The sequence below is a fragment of the Monodon monoceros genome, unplaced genomic scaffold (assembly GCF_005190385.1).
Source record: "Monodon monoceros isolate NGI ecotype Baffin Bay Population unplaced genomic scaffold, NGI_Narwhal_1 Super_Scaffold_22, whole genome shotgun sequence".
Classification (NCBI taxonomy): Eukaryota; Metazoa; Chordata; class Mammalia; order Artiodactyla; family Monodontidae; genus Monodon; species Monodon monoceros.
The window spans coordinates 74,351,536-74,368,653 of record NW_021703779.1 but is presented as its reverse complement, the minus strand read 5'-3'; the positions used below and the strand labels follow the sequence as shown (position 1 = coordinate 74,368,653).

The following is a 17,118-nucleotide window of genomic DNA, read 5'->3' as shown; positions in this document are numbered from 1 at the left end:
TCTATCTAGGGATGTTGTGAGGATAAAATGAGGTAATACATGAAAATCATTTAACATGGTACCTAGTAAATATGCATACTATAATTTAACTGTTAGCTCATTATAGAAAGGGATTTTCAGCACTGATGTATGTAGCAGAGGCATTTGAAGAACTTAAAATGCTTTTCATGTTGGCCCCAAATCTGACCCACCCTAACATAGTGATAGGAGCATTATTATTCCAAGAGTCAATTAGTGCAGATGACTCCATCCCATGTCTACTTTCATGGAAGGCAGTCCAAACCAAGGAAAAGTATTATATCTGGGAACAATGGATGGTTAAGTATCTCAGGATTAGCAATGATGAGTAACCGTAGCCAGCTCTAAACCTGAAGGACAAGGGTAGGGTGTAGTTAGTGAAATCCAGAAAAAATATGTAGCTATAGGAGAGAGATGCCCAACGGAAGCTGTGGTTTTCTGTAAAACACATATACTGCCACAGTGCCCTGGCAGAAAGAGAGCCGGGATAATAAATAACCTTTCTCTCCTCTTACTCTCTCCTACAATCTCCATCCAGTGCCTCTGGTTGAATAGTTCCCCAAATGAAAGTCAGAGCAAAGGTGCTGTGTTGATAGAATCCTTAGAAGTCAGCCTCCCAGGGCACAGAGAAGAGTGGAAAAGGGCACAAGTAGATCTAGAGGAGCAACCAGAGAATAAAGAGCAAATCTATTTGCTTACCCAAGGCCTGAGTTTCCAGAGAAGGTTGCACAGGAGGAAGGCGGCAGAGAGGCTGAAAGAAATTTTCTCAAGCTAGAAAGGCTGCAGAGGTGTTTCTACCTGAACTTGCTCCATGGTGGAAGAAGGACAAAAGTGGAAAGACCTCAGAAGGGATGGCTGAGGGTTGAACAGAGGGAGGCTAGGAACTCCTAGGTCAGTGTAGAATATGATTTAGTTCTTTTAAAATAAAGAGACATGACATCTGACTTTATGGAATAAGAATCATATTTACTAAACACATACTATTACTCTGTGTGATTTTCCAAATTGTAACAAAAGAAACCTAGTTATTTTGTGCTGGTAAAAGTTATAGGTTATCTTCCTAAATTCATCCTATATAGCAATGTTATGTTATCTTCCTATATAGTCCTTCCACTTATCTTCTTAAAAAATGACTACTAGACATTTAAAACTGGCACCAGTATATATCTGTTAACATTTTGCTGTACTTGTTTCCTGTCTTTTTCTCTCCAAAAGTGCCAACCACTAACATAAATTTAGTGTATATCCTTTCAGTCAATTGTTTTGTACTTTTACATACACATATAATGATTTTTTAAAAAGGTTTGTGGAAGTGGAATTACATTATCTTAGCCCTTTTGAGAAACAACCTATCCTATCTGGTTCTTGAGTATGTTCCTCTCCAGTCTGACATACAGAAATCAGAAGAACATCTGAGTGCTTAGCTCTATAGTTCCCTCCAAATCTTCTGTATCAGGTGTATCAATTGTTCCAGCAACAAGACCACCCTGCAGGTACACAGGTAACTTATATCTTCATTTAGGGGGCCATGGGAACTCCTGGACAGTCTCCTACCATATTTATTGTCACAGGAAACTCAGAGTTTATTTTTATCCACTTTACGCCTAGACCTACATACTACACAATGATATCTGATTTACAACTGATTAAGCATAATGCTGGAGCTTGCTATCTCCCTAGGATTTATCCTAGAAAATAAGGTATATATCCTATCTAAGGGGTCTATTACCCCTAGATCTCAGCCGAAGAAGGTAAGGACATGGCCAGTTCCCTCCTCCCCCAAATATATACTCATGTCTGTCTTGTTTCATCACCAATCCTCTCCTCAAGAATCTTTCCCTCCAAACTCATGGTATCTTTATCTACTTTTAGTGGGGAACCAGGAAAAATCCTGCTCCTAATTTAGCATAACTTTTTGGTAAATCTTTCTTTCTTATACCTAGATCAATGGTCTTTCGAATTTATAAAGTAAGATTTTATTCTTTACTCCTCATTGGGACTATAGTGTTGCAAAGTGCAGATGGTTACAGAATGAGAGTGAATTCCAAGAAGTAAAGAACATCTCAGATAATATGTAAATCATTACTCTGTTACACAAGCAGAATCATACAATATGTGACATTTTGTGTCTGACTTCTTTCACATATCACAATGCTTTCAAGGCTCATCCATATTTTAACACATATCAATAGTTTTTCCTTTTCGTGGCTGAATAGTATTCCATTGTATGGATATACCACATTTATATAATTATTCACCAGGTGATGGATATATTGTTTTTTCCCCCATGCTTGACTATTAAGAATAAATCTACTATGGACACCTAAGAACAGATTTTTGTATGAACAGATGTTTTAATTTCTCTTAGAATGTGCCTAGGTGTGGTATTGTTATTGGTTATTGTTATAGGTATCTATATGGTAGATAACTCTATGTTTAACATTTTGAAGAATCATCAAATTATTTTCCAAAAAGACTGCATAATTTTACATTTTCACCAGCAATGTATGAAGGTTTCAGTACTCGCCATACCTGTTATACCCTGTCTTTTAAAATTTTAGCCATCCTAGTGGGTGTAAACTATTATCTTATGGTTTTGACTTGCATTTTCCTGATAGCTAATGATTTTGAGCTTGTTTTCATGTGCTTATTGGACATTTGTATATCTTCTTTGAAGAAATGTCTATTCAAATCCTTTGCTCATTTTAAAATTTGATTATATATCATTTTATTAATGAGTTATGTTTTTTAATAAAATTCTGGATACAAGCCACTTACCAGGTATCAGATTTATCCCTGTCTGTGGGTTGTATTTTCACTTTTTTGATAGTGTCTTTTATAACACCAACGTTTTACATTTTGATGAAGTATAATTTATTTTTTTCTTTTATCACTGTGCTTTTGGTGTTATTTCTAAGAAAACATGATCTATCAGAGTTCATGCAAATTAACTCATATTTTGATCTAAGAGGGTTATAATGTCATGTCTTACATTTAGGTCTATGATCCATTTATTTTTATTTTTTTTATTGTAGTAAAGTATACATGACATAAAATTTAACATTTAAACATTTTTTAAGTGTACAATGTAATGGCATTAAGTATATTTACATTGTTGTGTAACCATCACCACTATCCATTTCCGGAACTTTTTCATCATCCCAAACTGAAACTCTGTGCCCATTAAACATTAACTTCCTATAATCCCCTCCCCCAAACCCCTGGTAACCACTACTCTATTTTCTGTCTTTATGAATTCTATTATTTTAAATACCTCATATAAGTTGAATCATACAGTATTTGTGTTTTTGTGAGTGGTTTATTTCACTTAGCATAACTCAAGTTTCATCCATGTTGTAACACATCAGAATTTACTTCTTCTTTAAGGCTGACTTGTTATTTTTGCATTTATATTCATCAGGGATATCGGCCAGTATTTTTCTTTTCTTGTCATGTTCTTATCTAGCTTTGGTATCAGGGTAATGCTGGCCTTGTAAAATGAGTTTGGGAGTACTTCCTCCTCCTTGCTGGAGTCCTTGAGTGCCCTGGTGCTGGAGTGGGTTGTGAAAGCCTGGGACACGCTAGTCAGCTTGGCAATGGGCCCTGCTGGATTCCCCCTGGAGTCTGTGTCACAGGCATTGATTGGGAGCCTGAGGCCACAAAAGCCACCCAGGTCAGTAGGAGCCAGCCAGTGCTGGAATGTACTGGGAAACTGCTGGAGCTTGATGGAAGTCTGTTGTCACAAGGGCTACCTGATGCCATAGGAGACAGCTGGTGCTGGCGAAAGCTGGGAGACTGCATTCATGGGAGCTTGTCAGGAACCTGGTTCCAGCTGAGTCAGCTGGCACCTTGCTGGGCTGTGATCCTGGGACCACTGGAGATGCCTAAGACTGTGGGAGCCAGTAGGCACCAGAGTGGATTGAGGGCCTTGGTTCATGGAAGCATTCTAGGAGCCTGGATACAAGGAAGCTGCCTGGAGAGGAAGAATCACCTGTGGCCACTGGCCAACTGGGACTGCTGAAGCTGGCCAGTTCCTTGGTGGGGAACTGAGTTTGCAGGGGCCCTCTAATAACATGGAGCCAAGGAAGCTGCCTGAAGTCATGGATATTGTCTGCGACTGCTGGAGTAGCAGGCACCAATGTGAGATGGGAACTTGACTTCCTGGAAATCTGCTGGAATCCTGATGCTGTGGAAGCCACCTGGGGCCACTAGAGTCAGCAGCTGCCTGGGGCCACTAGAGTCAGCAGATGTCAGATGAACTGGGAGCCTACTGGAAGCCTGGTACCACAGATGCTACCCAGTGCCTTGGGACCCACCTGGGGTCACAGGAGCTGCCAGGTGCCAGGGTTAGATGGGGGGACCTGTATTCACAGGAGCCCACTTTGTGCCTGGTACCATAAATGCTACCTGGTGCCACTAGAGTTGGCGGGTGCCAGGGTGAGCTGGGGCCTGGCTTCCTCAGAGCCCACAGGGAGCCTGGAATTACAGGAGCCACCAAGGGTCACAGGAGCAGCTTGGAGCCCCCAGAGCTGTCAGGTGCATGGGTGTTATGGGGGCCAGGGTTCCCAGGAGCCTGTTGGGAGCCATCCTATAGAAACCACCTGGAACTGTGAGAGGTGCCTGGGACCACTGGAGTAGGCAAGTGCTAGGGTGAACTGGAAGCCTAAATGTGTGGTAAACTGCTGGAGCCCTGGCATGGAAGTTGCTTGAGATGCTGGAGTAGGCATGTGCCAGAGTGAACTTGGGTCTGGCTTCACAGGGGCCCATCAGGAATTTTATGCCAAAAGTGACACTTGGGGCCACTGGAGCCAGTAGGCACCAGGGTGAGATGGTGGCCTGGGTTCCTGGGAGCCTTTGGGGATCCTGGTGCCAAGGGATCTACGTGGAGCTGTTAGAGTTGACAAGTGAGGAAGTGAGCAGGGACCATGGTTCCTGGGAGTCCTCCAGGAGTCCTGTCATGGAAGCTGCCTGAGGCTGCTGGAGTAGGCAGGCAATGGGGTCAGCTGGGGTCTGGGTTCATGGGAGCCTGCTGGGAGCTTGGCGCCAAGGACGGCATTTGGGACTGCCAGAGCTGCCTGCGGTCACTGGAGCCAAAAGGTACCAGGGTGAGTGGGGGTCTGGGTTTGCAGGAGCCTGCAGGGAGCGACATACAGCTGTGGGAATTGGCTTGGTGCTGGGATGGGTTCTCTCTGGGGTTTGAGGTAAAGTTGTGTACTCATTTTACTCCCCTCCCATGGGGAAGGTGTCTTTCTCCACACTGAGCTGCCTTAGCTTAGGAGAGAGGTAATGAGGTAGTGTGAATCTGTCTTTCTTACACTCCTCAATGTGTCCTTTCTTATTTCTTATTTCTGTGGTTCACCCAGGTGCTGTGATTGCCTCACCTAGAGTATTTGCTCTTGTGAAGGTATTTTCGTGTTTTCAGACCTATTTTTAAATAAGACTAGCTGTTCTCTGATGACCAGAACCTCTATGTGTTCCAATTCTAGCAAGGTCTAGTTAATTATGATCCAGATAGGATTATTTAACCACTCACATAGATACTAAAGCTTATGGAATCAGGCTGTTTGTATGAGGGTCTCCATGATCTTAGATGAAATGTGAATTGGGAAAATTCAGCTGGCCTTTGTAGAAAAGAGGCTACCAAATACTGATTCTCCATTACTTGAAATATCATCTAAATTATACAGACCTGGATTTGGTAGAGATTTCATAAACTTAGCCCTAATTTTTGCATATATCACTAGGGCCTAAGACACAGTAGATCCTTAATAAATATTTGTGATGCAGGGATATTATTTTCAAAGACTATTAATGTGTTTTTTTTCCTTTTAATGTTTACTCATGTGTGAGATTCCAGTATTTTGCTAGATATGTTCATTTCACCCATTGTTTGTGTATAATCTGAGTGTGTGTGTGTGTCTGTGTCTGTGTAAGGGAGGGGATTAGGATTACAACAGGAAGGCAAAGAAAGTGGATACCAATATTAAACTTTAAGCATGTCAAATAGGACTTTTTCCCTAGTCTGTAGTAGGCAATAATCTTGAAAAACAAGTATTGTCAATAGAGGAAAAGTATTCTATAGATTTTTAAAAACGTTTCCTTTACATAAGGAGAGGCAGGTTGATGAAATATGAAGTTTATGTGGTGTCTTCCACAGACTAGAGAGGAGATACTCCTTCCATTGTTCAGTTGGGGCTTAGTGTCTCTAGCAAGTGGTATATGATGTAAAAGAAGTCCATTACAAAGAGGAAAAGTAACTGAAAAACCTGTCCCTCTTCCTCAGGTGACTGTGGTAAGAGAAAAATGACACCTAAAGAAATATATGTATTATGGTCTTTTTTCTTTTCCCAGAATAAGATCTTGAGGTGGGAATCTTGTTGGAGACCTTAAGACAAAATCTGAAATCAGAGGAGTTTTTGTTCTCTATTCCATTTGGGACTATAGGAGGAGACTTCCTTTCAGTGTTCCCTCCATATCAAAATGTGGCAGCAACCACATCTGAGTCAAGTTAATGTATGGTAGAGTTAGGCAGAGAGAGAAACTGAGTTTAGTGCCCCAGAGTCTACTCTAAGGTCCTGTGTAGTATAGAAAGTATCTAGAAGTTCCTTCATGCCTTATGGAAATACTGGGAAAGTAGCTGATGGTGTTGTCTGGAGAGACATCATAATATACGTTGTGGGCTGCAGAGCAGGGAGACCCTGAAAGCAAGGTCATAGTGATTACAGAACAATCAAGAACCAATATTTTCTTTCCAATCTGAGTATAATGTCTAAATGTATCAGCCCTTACACTTGTTGAAAGAGTATATAAATTAATAACTCCCTTTCTTATCTTTGTTAGCTTAAACCAAACTGATAGGTCATCTCCACTATGCTATGGTAGCAAGGGTCCTGATCCTATAACTCCTTTTCCAAACTAGATTTGACTGAATCAAGCACAGTTATGTTTTAGTACTCTGAGCCTCTGCAGCTCTCCATTCTGACTGCTCAACTCTGCTCAGATTTTGGCAGCCCAGCTAAGCCATAGTGGCCCAAGCACAATTTTTTTCCAGTTTTTTTTGACACATAACAAATGCATCACTGTATAAGTTTAAGGCATACAGCATGATGGCTTGATTTACATATATTGTGAAATGATTATCACAATAGGCTCAACTAACATCCATCATTTCATATAGATACAATAAAGGGAAAAGAAAGAAGAAAAGAAAAAAATCTCCTTATGATGAGAACTCTTAGGATTTATTCTCTTAAAAACTTTCTTATGTATCATATAGAAAAGTGTTAACTATTATCATTGTTGTACATTATATTCTTAGTACTTCTTTATCTTATAACTGGAAAGTTGTACCTTTTGACTACCTTCCTCCAATTTCCCTTTCCCCCACACTCCGCCTTTAGTAAGCATATCTGAACTCTTTTTCTATGAGTTTGGTTTCTCCCTCTCTCTCTCTCTCTCTCTTTTAGATTCCATATATAAGTGAGATCATAAAGTATTTGTCTTTTTCTGACTTATTTCACTTAGCATAATGCCCTCTAGATCCATCCATGCTATTGAAATAGTAGGATTTCCTCATTTTGAATGGCAAAATAATATTCCATAGTATAGATAGATAGGTAGATAGATAGATAAATAGATAAATAGATAGATAGATAGAGAGAGAGATAGAAAGATAGATATACCACAAGGTCTTTAACCATTCATCCATCAAAGGACACTCACTCTGTTTCCATGCCTTGGCTATTGTAAATAATGCTGCTATGGACATGGGAATGCAGATATCTTTTCTTTCTTTTTTTTTATACATCTTTTTTGAAGTATATTTGTTTGACAATGTTGTGTTAGTTTCTGCTGTATAACAGAGTGAATCAGCTACATATATACATATATCTCCATATCCTCTCCCTCTTGAGCCTCCCTCCTACCCACCTCATCCCACCCCTGTATGTTGTCGCAAAGCACTGAGCTGATCTCCTTGTGCTATGCTGCTGCTTCTCACTAGCTATCTATTTTACATTTTGTAGTGTATATATGTCGATGCTACTCTCACTTCACCCCAGTTTCCTCCTCCCTCCTCGTGTCCTCAAGTCCATTCTCTATGCCTTCGTCTTTATTCCTACCTTGCCTCTAGTTTCATCAGTACCATTTTTAAAAAAAAAATCCATATATATGTGTTAGCATATGGTATTTGTTTTTCTCTTTCTGACATACTCTGTATGACAGATTCTAGGTCCATCCACCTCACTACAAATAACTCAATTTCATTTCTTTTTATGGCTGAGTAATATTCCATTGTATGTATGTGCAACATCTTCTTTATCCATTCATCTGTCGATGGACACTTAGGTTGCTATCATGTCCTGTCTATTGTAAATAGTGCTGCAATGAACACTGTGGTACATGTCTCTTTTTGAATTATGGTTTTCTCTGGGTATATGCCTAGTAGTGGGATTGCTGGGCCATATTTTTAGTTTTTTAAGGAAACTCCATACTGTTCTCCATAGTGGTTGTATCAATTTACATTCCCACCAACAGTGCAGGAGGATTCCCTTTTCACCACACCCTCTCCAGCATGTATTGTTTCCAGATTTTTTGATAATGGCCATTCTGACCGGTGTGAGGTGATACCTCACTGTAGTTTTGATTTGCATTTGTCTAATAATTAGTGATGTTGAGCATCTTTCCATGTGCCTCTTGGCCATCTGTATGTCTTCTTTGGTGAAATGTCTATTTAGGTCTCCAAAATATGCAAACAGCTCATGGAGCTCAATATCAAAAAAACAAACAACCCAATTAAAAATTGGGCAGCAGATATCTTTTCAAGTAAGTGTTTTCATTTCCTTTGAATATAGTCCCAAAAGTGGTATTGCTGGATCATATAGTAGTTCTGCCTTTAATTTTTTGAGGAACTGCTAAACTGTTTTCCATAGTGGCTGCACCAATTTGCATTCCCACCAACAGTGCACAAGAGTTCCTTTTTCTCCACATCCAGCATTTGTATTTTTGATGATGGCCATTCTAATAGGCATGAGGTGATATCTCATGGTGGTTTTAATTTACGTTCCCCCAATGACTAGTGATGTTGAGCATCTTTTCATGTACCTGTTGGCCTTTCATATATCTTCTTTGAAAATATGTCTATTCAGGTTCTTTGCCCATTTTTTAATTGAGTTGCTTGTTTTTTGCTACTTAGTTGTATGAGTTCTTTATATATTTTGGATATTACCCCCTTATTAGACATATGTATGGTTTGCAAATATTTTTTCCCCTTCCATAGTTTATTTTCATTTTGCTGATGGTTTCTTTCACTGTACAGAAACTTTTAAGTTTGATGTAGTCCCACATTTTTATTTTTTTGCTTGCGAGCATGATTTTCAAATGCAGCCCTGGGCAACATATACATGCCTCTCCTACTAGTCAATGTCTGATCAAAATGAAGCAAGCCTAACTGGACCATCAAGAAGATGGTATTCTTTCTCTGTTTGCCTGACCATGCATGACTCTGGACATGATTTCCCTATTGGTGCCATCTAGCTGTGACTGGAGCATTGGCAAGCTGAGCTGTGGTAGGTCCTTTGATCTTTCTTTTTCCCACTGGCTCACACTCCAATTTAACTTGACAGGCCAAGTTTTGCTCTGGAGATAAAAGTTTAAGTAACTCTACTTCTGCATTGACTTAGATAAAGTATGAATTTAAAGATCCAAAAAAACTCTCTGCGTGTGTGTTTATTATTTTTTACAGCATCTCTATGTTTCCATCTCTACCCCTAGAACTGAAGATGTCTATAACCCTTTATTTAGAATTAAAGGCAATGGCAGGAATAAGAAACAAAGCAGGGGAATTTTATTTTTTTATTTAAATACTTTAGCTATTGGAAAAATAAATATCAAAAGGTCAATTCAAGCTGCACTTGACATAATCTAAAGCCACACTTCATAACCAGAGGAAATAGATTTTATTTAAATTCAGTTTGTCAAAGTACACATATCTTTGCACAACCTATGTTGCTCTTTTTTTAAAAACTTAAAAGGTAGTAGTACATTTTATAAGCATCTCTGGATTTTATTTGTTGGTTTCACATACTACAATACAAAACCCATTTAAAAGGACATATTGCAGAAATTCTAAAATCGTAATTTAGTTGAAAAGTTACTTTCATAAAGAAGGTTTTCCAACATTTTATCTTAAATATTGGGTTGGCCAAAAAGTTCATTTGGGTTTTTCCATAACATCTTATGGAAAAACCCAAATGAACTTTTTGGCCAACCTCCCCCACTTTTTTTTAAATAATTGGACATGGAAGTGAGAATTTAAAGGTAAAATACTACCCAGCTAGTCTTTTTTGTTGTTTTTTAATTTAAAAACATTTGTAGTGCATATATCCTTAATATTCTCTACTGGATGAATATAAAATTGACAGAAAATCATGTACTGGTACATAAAAGATAATTATAGAATTAACCACGGATGTTGAACATTTTGGTGTTTCCATGTGTTAATATTGTAGAACATCTCAATTTTACCGCTGTTGAAAAATTGCTTTGTTTTTGAAAACTGGTTTAACAGAATGGCAGGTGTTTTAAGAGTTCACAGAAATGTTTGAGGAGAATGTTACTGTCTATACAAGTGAGGCCCTGACACTCGAAAGCTGAGGTCACAGTTTGTATCAATATGATAAATATTCACCATTTTATTGTATAGATTGTGTATATGGAATTACAATAATATTTTACTGGTAAAATAAATGTTGTCTAACAAGACAACATGTTAAGGAATACCAAATCTATATGTGTGCTTTGGAAAATGGTACTGTAAAAGAGTAAGTCTGTGAAAATTTTAACCTACTGTGATCAGCATAACAAATTATGTCAATGAGCTTTTTCTTTTTTTTTAATCTCACCACAGTAAAATCTTTCTTCTTGGTAAATGTGAGGTATTATTTAGCTATTTGGGATATTGTTTAGATAAAAGAATGATGTCTTACTGAAAATCAAACCTTATAATTTAAGCTTTAGATGTTCTCTTTTATATTAGTTACATTCCAAATGATAGGGTACCTAATTTTTTTTGAAATAGAAAATGTTTTTAACTTATCAGACTCAAAATTACTGATGCTTTTGTAACTTTTTATACTTTGGTCACTATCAATTTCCCTTAAACATTTTAACATTTTAAAGTAACAAGGCTAAACATAGACTACTGGATTTTCATTTATATTATTAGCTGCAACAACATATACACTAAACACCTATATGTAATTAGTGTTTGAAAACTTGTTTTGGCTTCACAAATGAGAGCATTTATATCTACATATTAAAATGACACAAGAATTTTCATGTTTGATTACTAATTGAAGGAAAGAACATATTTCTTCTTCCTCTCCTCTTCCTACTCCACTTCTTGAAATTATCCAGTTTCCTTCCCTTTGATAAAGATAGCTCTATGGTAGCTTCACCACCACAACACATGCACCAGCTCTTCCAATGTTAACAGGAACTTCCTAACACAGAAAACAAAAACAAGGAAAGAAATGCTGTTTGAATGAACTCTGCATTTAGCATAATATATTAGAGTTGAAAAAGTCCTTACCTATTCTGGCCCAACCTTCATCTTGTATAAAGATATGGGAAAATGCAGCCCAAATAATAGTCCAATGTAGAAAGAGCATAGTCTTTAAAATGAAGTAGGCCTGAGTTTGAAGAACAGGTGATCTTGGGTAAATTTCACCCCTCTGATAATTTTCTCACTTTAAAAATTACAGCTAATAATACTCATTCTTTTATGAGCTTTTGTTAGGGTTAAGGAAGATAATGAATGAAAATAATTAGGCATATAGTAGTTATAATCTCATTATCTATTAGTTCTCTTTCACCATTTTCAAGGTCACACAATGAAACAGTGAAATGCCTGGAATAGAGTCTTGGTCTCTTAGCTACTGGTCTATAATTTTCTGAAAAGTAAATTACAAATATTTTGATTCTTGTATTTGACCTACATCCTTGTTTTCTAAATATTTTCCTCCATTTCTAGCTGTCCTAACCATTGTAAAGAGCTACCTACATGGCAGAACTTGAATATTTCTGAGGGTCTTCATGAATCATATTGTTGGAAGAAAGAGCTACAAACCCATTATCGGGTGTCAGTATATTAACACATAACTTATTTAGAACAGTAACCAGCTTACTACGTAGAAAACAGAGCACCATGAAGTTAATGTAAGGAAAGGTGACGTTTAATACCAAATACAAGGTTTGTTTTTTTGTGGAAATGGTGAAGAGTTAATCATACTTCATATTTTATTAATCCATCATTTAATCAACAAAACACCATTAGGCATTTTGGAATAAATATAGCGCTATAACTGCAAAGCTGTCAGAAGCATCAAGTTTCCTTTAGCACCCCCAAGATGTCCTTTCAGTGCCCTTTCTTGTACTTTCCTTAGAATTTCTTCTGTTACATGCCCAGCACTCTTGAGAGAGTTTAATTCCAGTCTCTTACTGTGCACCAAGTCCCTTGAATGACTGATCAGTAGTTAGGAGTGTTGTAATTTGTAGAACCTCTATAAGGAGGGAACTGAAAGATTTTCCTCCTGGGCACCAGCCAATAAGAAGGGGCATACATTTGTGGGTGAGGACATTATTCTTTGCTTCTCAAGTCATAATACATACATAGAAAGTTGGTCAGAGAGTAAAGCTCTTGGATTATTGAATCTGATTCACTTTTCTGTAAAAGGAATGAGTCCATCGTTAAGAGAATGTCTTGTCTCCACTTTATATGAGTACTGATGGATCCTGCTAATGATAAAACAGCTCAGTTAATAATTCTCTATAGCTAAATAAAGCACATGCTATAAATTTCATTAAAAGAATTTGGTTCAGCCCTAGAAAGGAAGAGAATGGGATTAATTCCAAACACATATTTTAATTTTTAAATTAAAACGTGAAATATATCAATTTGAATACTTTAAATGAGAGTACCTCTTTCCATTCATCTTTCTGTGTATCATATGACTCAACAGTGTTCAAATAAGTATGTCCATCATATCCTCCAACTACATAGAGTTTGTCTCCAAGGGGACATACAGCAACAGCATCTCGAGGAACACTCAGAGGTGCCACAGTTGACCATGAATCATTTTTTGGGTCATACCTTAAGAGGTTTAGGAAGACAATTGAGAAGAAAGTTCAACAGTGTTAAAATTAATAGACATTAATAAAATGTACTCTTATCTAATATAAGAAATTAAAAATACCTTATACATACTAAGTGTAGTCTGACTAATAAACGTTAAGGATAACTAAATGACAGAATTCTCTTCAGCCACCAGATGTCACTCAAAGCATAGTGAAAATGAATTTCCTTTTAAAAATACCACACATTTCTTTGATCAGTACTCAGAATCTCTATGAGGAAATTTCACATATTGGCATCTTAACATTATGTGGAAAATGCCTCCTCTGTCATTTAGTATGCTAGCTGGAATGGGTTTTTCTTATTCTTTGTTTATCCAAGTTATATCTGAGATGCCTGATCTCGTTTATATGAGAGCTCACATGTTAAGTAATTCTGAATATAATTGCCTTTTTGTTTTATAAACTATAGTACCCTGGTTTTAATACTCTTTGTAGTTACGAAGACCACAGTTGTATTCTTTTTCCTCTATGAGAGTTCTTATTTATCTTCAGAGGACCCTGGGATGTTTTTCCATTTTAACTTGAAGTTAACTCCTTATCCCCAAGCCTATTCTGTAAGCAAAATGAAAGAGAATTCAATAAGCAATATTAATTAAAATCTTCTCCAGGAATTCTTTCCTAAAATTTGAAGCCAGTATAGAATGCTAATATCTAAAAGGGGTGAACAATAAGAAAAACTTATATAATTATGTGTAGAAATTATCTCTGATTTTATATTGGCCTATCTGTAAAGCCCAATGAAAAACATTTATTTTACAAAATTTCATTTATTATCATCTACTAATTTCCTTACAATTGTATTACTCATCTTATTTCTGTTTCTCTCTCTTTAATCATAATCCAAATTATCTGATCCCAGCTTCCATTTGAACTTGGTCTCACATCCAGTAATATTTTTTAATAATATATGAAATCAACAATAGTTAAGATATCCTCAATATCCACCATATACTGTTGGGTTTCACCTTAAATTTTGATGTTATATTAAAAAGCAGAACCAGAAAATCCACAGCTGTATGTTTTAGCTAATCTGAATCTTTAACACAATTGCTATTGTTAATTGATGCTGCGCTCAGCTAACACAGTACACACATATATGAATTGTGAACCAGGGCTTGTGGAAGGGTTCCCTTATAGATTTGCATCCAAAACCCAAGATTTTTCTGCATGTGCATGATAATGAATGCTCAAAAATCTGGCTAATGTTAATATTATCTGGACACTGGTTTATTAACTAGAGAGGTTTGGGGAATGTAGAATCTTCTGAAGAAAAAAAATGGCACCTTGGTTGTTATCTGTAAAGACACAGAGGATCAGTTATTAAAGAAAGTTAGCCACTACCTCACCTTCAAATTAAAACAGCACTGCATTTCTCCCCTTTTGTTTCTCTTTTGCTTTTCTATTTCTCCTTACTTTGGATATAAGTATATATATATATTCTAGTGGAAATAAAAAGGAGACTGAAGTAAAGGGAATTAGTCATGGACTTATTCCTCCACTTAGAGTAATTACAGACAATTTGCTTGACTTCTTTGCCTCAATTTTCTCGTCAACATTATAGAAATAATAATCCCTGACTCAGCCAACACAAGTTTATGTATTTAGAAACCTTTAATTTAAATGATTATCTTAATTAATTGGATGAGGCTTCTAAGGTACTGGGTAGGCCATCAATGTTTTACCAGAAAATAGTGTCAGGAATATTGTCTAAGACATGGAAATGAGGATTATCTGATTCCACAGAGTGTGCATCTTTGACTTTCTAGCTAACTGACAAGGCTATTTTACAACTCTATAGGTGTAGAAGTTAAGCTGTAGAAAACTGAGTTTTCTTGTGATTCCTATACATAACAAAATAAATTTTTCTTGATAGAGATAGAATTAATTTCTAACCCCGAATGATGACCCCACCCAAATATTACATTTTATTCCCTATAGGTTATTAACTGCTTTTGTATATATTACCAATTTTTTTCAGCATTCCTAATTGTTTTTATGTCTTTTCTTCAAAGATTCTTTGAAGCAATTTTAACGTCTTATGGGTTACCTCATTAATTAATGAATCACACAAAATTCTTTGACACGTTACTATTATATTTGTATGAAAGTCATAATTTTCAAAAACTGTACTTTAGCACTAGTTATTTTCTCAAGATCTTTACAAGGAAAATGCCAATAAGGGGGATAATGTTAGTAATAACAATAATACTAATTACAAAAATAATACAAACAAAATAATAATATGTGCCAGGCAAGGCACTAAGTGCATTAACTTTTATTATTTTGTACCCTATGAAGTTGATACTAAAATTATTCCCATTTTTCACATGAGGAAACAGATGTTTAGAGATGTAAAGTAACTGGGTCAAGGTCACATAACTTGTAAATAACAGATCTGGGATTTGAACTCAGAGCTGTCTGACTGCAAATCTAGTGGTTTTAACTAGTATACTATACATTTTTGGTATGCATAAAGTGCTTTTTCCCATTAAAAATTAAAAATAGTATATTTGGAAATATAATTATATCATTAAATAAAGTTAAACATTTAATTATTAGGATATGTTTGTAAGCATTTAATTTTGTAGTCTGTATTATGAAATTTTCTATATCAAAAAAATATGAACTGAGTTTATATTTTCCTAGTTGTGTGTGTAAATGCCTATTTAAATTGGTATAGACACGTCAAGCTATTGTAAGGCTAATTTCATGGTGATCACTCTACAGTGCTAAAACGCAGCCCAATTCATCTCTCTTTCAGGTCTTAAGATAGAATTTCCCAATTTCAGGGGTTCTTGGTAAAGCCAGGAAAATGCTGGCATAATAATGGGAGAGAAGAAGGTGATTTAGTTAAAATATTTTATGTATTTTAGATTTTTTCCTTATGAAATGTATTCTTTTTGGACCAAACCTAGTTTCTTAATCCCATGCATTTTGATACAAGGAACCAAGTAAATGCAACACAATTTACACCACTAAGATACAATAAAAAGTCTCAAAAACTGAAATAGAAGAAAAAAGCATAGACTTCAGTATGCTAGAAAGAAAATCTCTTACTAGTTTGAATTTATTATAAGAAAATTACTATTATAAGAGCTGAGAGTATTACCTGTCTCTCTGTCTATATATTTATATGATTTAACTTTTAATTCAGATGAAATTTTTGTGAAGTCAGGTTTGATTTTCATAGTAACAAACCTTCATGACTTTTTACTTACTAGATATAATTTTGTATAGTATTGCATTATTTTGTATAAAATCTTCTAGACAACTTTTAATATTTCTGTAATGAACGACATGAATTCTCTAAATTAGTATCACTCTTTGACCACTGCTTCTCATGAATTTATCATTCCAATATAGTTTAGGCATTAATGGAAATTTGAGAAAGCATAGTTATTTTTACATGGATTTGTTTGTATATTTGATCAAGTTTTCCCAAATATAATAATTCCTGATGCTGTCTGTTTAGCTTATAGGAGGTGATATAGTCTTCTCCACTCTCAACTCATATAAAGAGGTGGCTACAGTTATTCTTAGGTATAGAAATATGCATATTTTTACAAGCGTAAGAGTAGAATTCAATGCCTAGATACCCTTTCTTATAATGAAAGCTACACTTACCTTTTCTGAATACAAGTATCAGTTTTTTGAGAGTATGTATACATTCATTAGACAGGTGGGCCTAAAATTTTGTGAACTGTGTGTTGTCTGTAATTTTTTGTGGTCTATGGAAGGCATCAATAAATTATCTAAGCAATTTGAAATTTCAGCAGAATCTATCCTTTTTCAACTTCTTACAGTGAACTTTAACAAGTATTGAGTCTATTGCATTCCTTTGGCCTTTCTAAAAGGGAAACATGATTCCCATCAGTTATACACACACAAGCACAGAGTAAATACTTA

At 36.2% G+C, this 17,118-nt stretch overlaps 1 protein-coding gene across 3 annotated transcripts in view; it reads right to left on the bottom strand.

Moving 5' to 3' along the window:
• Window positions 1-6,364: 6,364 nt before the first annotated feature.
• The window catches only part of KLHL4 (kelch like family member 4), a 121,714-nt gene continuing 110,960 nt past the window's right edge, over window positions 6,365-17,118 (bottom strand). Inside the window, exons 10-11 of one of the 3 annotated variants that reach the window (XM_029241513.1) lie at window positions 12,997-13,168; window positions 6,365-6,631 (exon numbers count right to left, since the gene is read on the bottom strand). In XM_029241513.1, coding sequence (XP_029097346.1) covers window positions 6,626-6,631; window positions 12,997-13,168 — 178 coding nt within the window. In that variant the 3' untranslated portion in view covers window positions 6,365-6,625. Of the gene's footprint in view, window positions 6,632-10,294; window positions 11,520-12,996; window positions 13,169-17,118 lie in introns of those variants that run through there. The other 2 variants (XM_029241511.1, XM_029241512.1) reach the window with 2 other exon arrangements.